Here is a 7869-nt window from a genome sequence, read left to right on the forward strand (position 1 = left end):
AGACTTTGTTTCATATTAAAAGTACCAAAGCACAATGCTTATTGTGATATATTGGATGGGAGATGCCCTTCAACGTTCCATGCGTTAACTGAAAACAGGCTAGACTAATCGATTCTTGGGATTTAAGAATCGATATTGTTCCGTAAAAATTATAATCGATTAATATCGAGATATCAATATTTTTTACCCAGCCCTACTCATTACTATTATATGTGTATTTTTAGTCATTTTAAAGTCTATTGTTCACTTAGGTCTATTTTTATTCCCAAAAAAAAAAAATCAGATTACTCAATTAATCATCAGATTAATCGACTGATTAAAAGTAGTTAGATTATGTTTTCTGAGTAGATCGTTTGTATGTCTTTGATTTGAATCGATCACATCTATGACATTAGCGCCTAGATCAGTTCAACTTAAAACAGTTCTTTATACTGTCACCAAGTTACCCACCAAGTAAATAAATACTCACCAAAACCTATTTTAACCACATTTGGCACTTTTTACTTTAATTTTGAACTTTTTGTTTCAGGGCTGACGGAATCCCACTTCTGTGGGGCTGATGAGGCCAGTCATGGCTCTCAGGAGAAGACCGGAGACCAGAGACATCGTTTCAGAGCTCAACCCATCAGCCTCTAGCACTGAGCCTGAGGGAACTGAAAAGCTCTCAAGAGATGGAGTTGATCCAATTCCTGAGGAACTTGGACATGAAAAGCTGGATGTCCAGCCACCCTCACCTGTGCCAGCTAGGTTCTGTCTAAGTGAGGGGTCTGAGGACGACTCTATCCGAGGCGAAAGCCTTCTTCAGCAGGACAGCATGGTGGAGGACTCACTGTCCGAGTATGATAATGTTGTATCAGGGGAAGAGAAAGAAGAAGAGGAGCATGATTACGAGGAAGATGAGGAACTGCAAACCGAAGCGGACAGGATGACCTACTATGTTCACCGTTGTCCTGAAGATGAAAGCTACATGGAAGGAATGGATTGCCATGAAGGTGCGGACAGTGCTGAGTGTCCTGGCACGTCTCGGGATGTCCGGGATAGCTGTAAACCAGAGGAGGCTTGGGAACACACAGAAAGCTTTTACAAGGTTCTGCAGCAAGACGCAACAACGAAGGTCTTCAAAGGACCAGAGCCTATCACAGAGACAACCTTCGTACAAGCCCCCATGGCTGAGGACGAGGTGGATGAAGAAGAGACGGAGGAAGAAGCAGAAGAGGAGGACAGTGAAGAAGAAGACAATGTTGGGTTTTTTCACTACGAAGGGAAAGAAGCAGAGTTGAACAACAATGAGATCCCACATAAAGGTGCTGACGGCTTTCCCAGAGATGGCAGAAGTCGTCCTCAAGTTTCCAGTTGTGCTAAAGTGGGGCAAGCAAGTGATGCACTTAGTAACTATAGAAGGAATCAGGACATCCCCAAACACCTAAGGGATGTCCCTCGAGGGTCAAGTTGTCCTCCTAGGGATCCAATGGAAAGGGTACGGGAAGAGTGTGCCAGTGACTGTCCAAAAGATTGTGATGTCCCTGTGGTCAGAGAAGGTAGAGGAGACCCTAGACAAAGTTTCAGATATAGAGGACATCAGTCGAAGAGAGTAAACAAAAGAGACATCACTTACGAGGATGGTAGCAGGGTCAGCAATAAAGCTAAGTTTGCAGATCCAGAGGACAGAGGCGTTTCGAAAAAAAGACATTTGCTAAAATACTCTAGAGAGGACGACAGGGACAGAGATGGGAAACATTCACACAAACAAAGTAAAAGTCCTGGAGACAGCAAAAACACAGGACAGGACCATCCCGTTTGTAGTCATAAAACAAAGGATAGAATAGAAAGAAAGAGCATTGGGGATGTTGAGGAAGAGCAGATTGAGAACAGATTTAAGACTAAACTCAGAATTTCTCCAAACAACTCAGGGAGGGACAAAGGTGCATCTGATCAGACAAATAATGGGAAAGAGGCTCCTGATAGTTCCAGGGCCTCTTCAACATCATCAGACAGGAGAAGCAGCCAATCCAGAGCCCATGTTAATACACCTGTACAGTCCCCAGATAAACGGCTACATGAAGACTTGGCCAAACCTGTTGAAAAGGAGAAGACAAGGCCTAATCAGGAACAGGTAACTGCAGAATTCTTTACTAACTGTCAAGAAGTCTTTGCTTCCTCCTTGCAGGGGAGCTTACACAATGATTGGATTCATGTGAATGGATCCTTGTTTTTGTGGTAGCATTTATTCTAGATTGACCCATGTTTTAACACGAAAAAAGGTGAATGGTCACTTTGCATGTCGATCGGACAGCCTGTTCTTGTCTTAGCCTGTTCTTGGCTCTTGACCACATTGCACCAGATTTCTACCAGTGGTCCGGCTCCTTCTAGGCAAGCATCAGACAATCGTCTCCAATGAGATTTGAAGATTTCCATCCATTCTTCAAACTGCTTGTCCTCTGCAGGGTCGCAGGGATGCTGGAGCCTATCCCAGTATCTCGGGCCACAAGCGAGGGAAACACCCTGGACAGGTGGCCAGTCAGATTTGAAGATTTGTCCTAAATAATAGCCTAGATTAGTGTTCAGCCTCCGAACAGTGGACCAATAAAGAGTGGAAAAGCGGTTATTGGGAAAACACTACAACATTGCTTTCTTATATAAACCCTTAGCCATTTGGTTCCAAAAATTGAAGCTAATTATGTGAATGCTAATTCTACCAATTTAGCTAATTTTTGTATACAGGGGCACAAAGTTTGTGATACATTCCCTAAAAATTGAGTTGTCCTGTTTCTGCTTATATGTATACTCCTCAAAATTTATAATCCTTCATATATCCAAGTGTATCCACATCTACACCGTCAATTGTTGGGCCCTTGAAAGGTGAAACTGTAACTGCTACAACTGACTGGCTATGGACAAAATAGCACTGCCATCCACTCATTTTTTAGTTTCAGTCCTATGCTTTCAACAATAATCATGTCTTGTCATGTCAATTATAAATTGTACCTATAGGCCTAATCACAATATAATAATTTTCTGTTTCAATGTTTCTACAGGTTTCTCAGAGTAGTCCAGAGGAAAGTTGTACAGGGCCACCATCTGGACAAAAGAGACCGGCAAGTTAACTAGTTATATGCTGAACCATAATAATAGAATACATGCTATGGGACAAGTTGTAACCTGTAACAGGATCTGTAACTTAAATATTGTTTTGCTTTTCAGCAGGCCCAGAGAAATCCCTCTTTCCCAAGCTTTGTGGATAGTAAGTTCTGTTTTATTTAAACACAATTGAATATTGTGTCTCAAACCTTTAAAGATTTGAAAGATGCATGATAATTGGAATAGTATTGATATTAGAGTTGGGTTCAGAGTATTAGCTCAAATTTCAGGTGTTTTATTAGTCTAGTTGTTTATCCTGCTCTTTGCATTTGTTTATTAGTCCCTGGTCCATGTGAGCCAGAAGATCTCATCAATGGAATAATCTTTGCCGCAAACTACCTCGGCTCTACTCAGCTGCTCTCTGACAGAAACCCATCCAAAAGCGTGCGCATGAAGCAAGCTCAGGAAGCTGTGGACTGTGTTAAGGTATTTATAAGATTCTCCACACAAAAATATCTGAATATTTCTGCTGCCTTGGCAAGGCTGTTGTGAATGAACGTTATTTGAAATGTGCTTTATGGTTTAATATTTTGTGGATATACTGTAGAATGTTGTCAGAAGATCCCTCTCAGTCCACTAGATGACACTGTAACCTTTGTGAAACCATGTTCTTTAGTCTGTAGAGGGTGAAGCTCAGAGCTTGACAGAGATTGACTTGTTCATCTCAACCAAGGCCATCAAGGTGCTCAATGCTGACACACAGGTAGGTAAATTTAATTTAAGACTGGTAATTGTGTGAATATATACAATATTTTGTCAAATATACAGTCAGAGCTGTGGTGCAGATGTCCTAACACTTTCCTGTTGCTTTCCACTTTACTATCCATAAAAAGACAGAATGCACTATTAAAATGAACTGGATTTACATTAAAGGACAAGTTACAGAATTGATGCTTAGCTACATACTTTTCATTGACTGACTCCTGATCCTTGTTCACAGGAGACGATGATGGACAACGCCCTCCGCACCATCTCCTACATCGCAGACATCGGTGACGTGGTGGTCCTGATGGCTCGCAGGCGTCTGTCTAACACCTCCTCGCTCGACTGCACAGATTCAGGCCTCAGCACAGAAAGTCGGAAGCAGTACCGCATGATGTGCTACGTCTTTGAGTCAGAGGATGTGAGATTGATCTTTTCTTATAATAACCAATAATAAGAATGAAAGTGAATAATGATTACCATGAATTAATTTTATAAAGAAAAGATTAAAGCTTAAGTGGTTTTTTTTTGTTTGTTTGTTTGTTTTTTCAACCTATGGCTGTTTGGTGAATTTTACATTATTTTTGCAATTGCAAGATTTTTCACACAACTATCACAGAAATGACACACTTAAGCTTAAATCTAACAATCCAAAACTGCATAATAAATCTGTCCTTGTATCAGTGTTGGATGGTACCCTCTAACTAATAATATGTACCCATAACCAGGGCCGCAGGGACAGCCCGGCCCATAACATTAGTCAAAAATCCAGATGGAATATTCTGACTTTCTCCACATTTATGCAATGATTAAAAAATAAAATGCAGGTTTGCAGAAATGCAGAATTCTGTGAATTTTACGCATTTAAACTTAAGTTAATAGATTTAGGCATGGGAAAATGACTGAGCTGAGAGTACCACACTTGTTAGTTGAAAGCATTATCAAATTAGCCTAAATATTTAATAAACAAACATGTAATATTTAATATTGAATAAGCTATATTTAACATGTAATAAACAAACACTCTTATTGGTAACTGAAAGCATTACCGAATTAGTCTGATTACTAAACAAACATATAATATTTATTATTCAGTAAGTAATATTTACTATTAATACTTAATTTAAAAAAAAACACTTATCTGTAGCTGAAAGCATTATCAAATTAGCCTAAACAGTTACTAAACAAACATGTTTAATATTTGGTAAGCAATATTAATTTATTAATATTTCATTTCATTAACTATTAATATTTCATTAAAAAAAAAACCCGCATTCACTGGTAGCAAAAAGCATTATCAAATTAGCACAAATAATTACAAAACAAATATATAATATTACAAATTAGCCTAAATAATAACTAGGCAAATATGTAATATTCAATAAGCAATATTTAACATCAGTATTTAATAAACAAGCACTATTTTTGGTAGCTGAACAAATGGTCAAATTAGACAAAAAATGACTAAACAAATATATTATATTCGATAAGAAATATTTAACATTACTATATAATAAATAAACTCTATTGTTGTTAGCTGAAAGCATTATCAAATAAGCCCCAAATCTGACCAAGCAAATATATAATATTTAATATTCAATAAACAATAGTTAACATCAGTATTTAGTAAACAAGCACTGTTTTTGGTAGCATTATCAAATTAGCCTAAATAATGACTAAACAGACACGCATGTGTAACTGTGTGAATGACAGGCAAAGATTCCTTGTGGGTTTGTAGCTCATAACTCAGTTTTGTATTTGTTCTTTGTTGTGTTCATGTTGTGCTCATGTAACTGCATGTTTTGACTTTTTTCCGCCCTCTCGATTTGATTCAAGCACTCTCTCGCTCTGAGATGTCGTCACGTCGTCAAGTATCCTCCTCTCGCTGAGTGCTTCACCTCCCTCTCCTCCCTCACAGGCCCAGCTCATCGCACAGTCCATCGGTCAGGCGTTCAGCATGGCCTACCAAGAGTTCCTCCGAGCCAATGGAATCAATCCCAAGGACCTCAGCCAGAAAGACTACAATGATATCCTGAACACACAGGAGATGTATAATGACGACCTCATCCATTTCTCCAATTCCGAAAACTGTAAAGAGGTGATTAAAGCACTGGAAACTTCATCATAGCAGCTATGAATTGTAGCTGCTTTGTGTCACAGACATCACTTGTTGTGATGCTCCTGCAAGTCTGGCCTCTCTTTACCAGATCCCACTCTCCCAGTCTTTCCTAAAGCATTCCTATCACTTTCCACTATCCTGTCTACTACCTGTATGTGTTTTTAAATGCTGATGGTGATAGAACAGAGATTAGGGGGCCGATATATATATTTGCTGTTATAAATGTAATGTAAATTTAACAGGTATGTAACTATAACAGTTAAAATCATAAATAAATGTATGTATATATAGACATACACTGTATCTATTATATTTATAAAATTATCTATACTGTATATGTATTATTAGTGATATGAATATATTAAATATATAGAAATAATATGATATAGTACATAATTACTGTGTGTGTTTGTGTATACACAGTATATACAGTGTGTATATAATATTTGTAAATCTTTTACATTTAATATGTAATATATATATATTTTTTTCTATTATGTAAATTATTTTATATTAATATATGAAAATATTAAATATAATACATAAAAGATAGTAATATTAATTATATAACTATATAAATGGTAAATATTTATATTTTAATATATTTTTTCATATTAATGTATTTTTTAAATATTAATGCATTTTACATTTCTTTTATATGTAATTTTTATATTAATTATGAATATATTAAATAAATTATTATTATTTATATAACTAATAATTATAAAAAAATATATATATCCTTCATATTTTACATATATTCATATATATATATAATATTTTTGAAAATATAAATACATTTTATATAATTGTCATATAATTAATTTTATTTTTATATGTAAGTATTGTATTATTTCTAATTAATAAAACAGCACTATATTTACTACAAAATGCTCTCAAGGATTTATTCATTCAAATATATGAAAACTAAAATGTGCAAAAAGTGAATCTAGTTATCAGCTTATGTTGATCACAATGATTTCAGCCTCATAATGGCTGAATACCATTAAATGGCAGTAATAAATACTGGGTTATCACTGGCCCCCTGCAGTAAATGCTAAGAAAACACATAAAACTTAAACTTTTGCAGGGTATTCTGCCACACGCTACTTCATCATGGTGTTAAAATCATACTTATAACAGCAATTAACACCTGTCACCCCATATTCATTTCATAAATGGAGTATTTAGTGCCTCTTTTTACAGTATTTTCTGACTTCTCGAAGTTCTTTCTGTACTCTTTAGTCGTTAATGGATTTTTCATTTTTAATCATATTTTTGCACTCAGCTTCAGCTAGAGAAGCAGAAGGGCGAGATGCTGGGTGTGGTGATCGTGGAGTCGGGCTGGGGCTCCATCCTGCCCACCGTCATCTTGGCCTGCATGCTGAACAACGGCCCTGCCGCCCGCTCCGGCAGACTCAATGTGGGCGATCAGATCATGGCCGTCAACGACACCAGTCTGGTGGGCCTGCCGCTCGCCACCTGTCAGGGCATCATCAAGGTTTTGACATATCTAAGCATGTATTCAACACATACATGACATTAGATTGCAGTATTACATGGTTTTGTGTCTATGCGTGTGTGTTTCAGAGCCTGAAGAATCACGTTCAAGTGAAACTAAGTGTAGTGAGTTGCCCACCTGTTACTACTGTCCTCATAAAGAGACCCGACCTGCAATTCCAGCTCGGTTTCAGCGTTCAGAACGGCATAGTAAGTGTCAAGGATCAACACCACTGAAAAAAATTACACTCATAAAATAACACATGTGACCCTGGACCACAAAACCAGTCTTAAGTCGCTTGGGTATATTTGTAGCAATAGCCAAAAATACATTGTAAAGGTGAAAATGATTGATTTTTCTTTTATGCCAAAAATCATTAGGATATTAAGTAAAGATCATGTTCCATGAA

At 37.1% G+C, this 7869-nt stretch overlaps 1 protein-coding gene across 1 annotated transcript in view; it reads left to right on the forward strand.

The window, feature by feature from the left end:
- The window catches only part of LOC107739070 (amyloid beta A4 precursor protein-binding family A member 2-like), a 23443-nt gene that overhangs the window by 11521 nt on the left and 4053 nt on the right, over positions 1-7869 (forward strand). The window contains exons 2-10 of the mRNA XM_016551051.1: positions 530-2113; positions 3036-3095; positions 3202-3241; positions 3419-3564; positions 3755-3841; positions 4079-4261; positions 5759-5938; positions 7248-7460; positions 7550-7669. Of these exons, the coding sequence (XP_016406537.1) occupies positions 560-2113; positions 3036-3095; positions 3202-3241; positions 3419-3564; positions 3755-3841; positions 4079-4261; positions 5759-5938; positions 7248-7460; positions 7550-7669 (2583 nt within the window). The 5' untranslated portion in view covers positions 530-559. The remainder of the gene's footprint in view (positions 1-529; positions 2114-3035; positions 3096-3201; positions 3242-3418; positions 3565-3754; positions 3842-4078; positions 4262-5758; positions 5939-7247; positions 7461-7549; positions 7670-7869) is intronic.

Source organism: Sinocyclocheilus rhinocerous, unplaced genomic scaffold, assembly GCF_001515625.1.
Source record: "Sinocyclocheilus rhinocerous isolate Xijiao unplaced genomic scaffold, SAMN03320098_v1.1 scaffold675, whole genome shotgun sequence".
NCBI lineage: Eukaryota > Metazoa > Chordata > Actinopteri > Cypriniformes > Cyprinidae > Sinocyclocheilus > Sinocyclocheilus rhinocerous.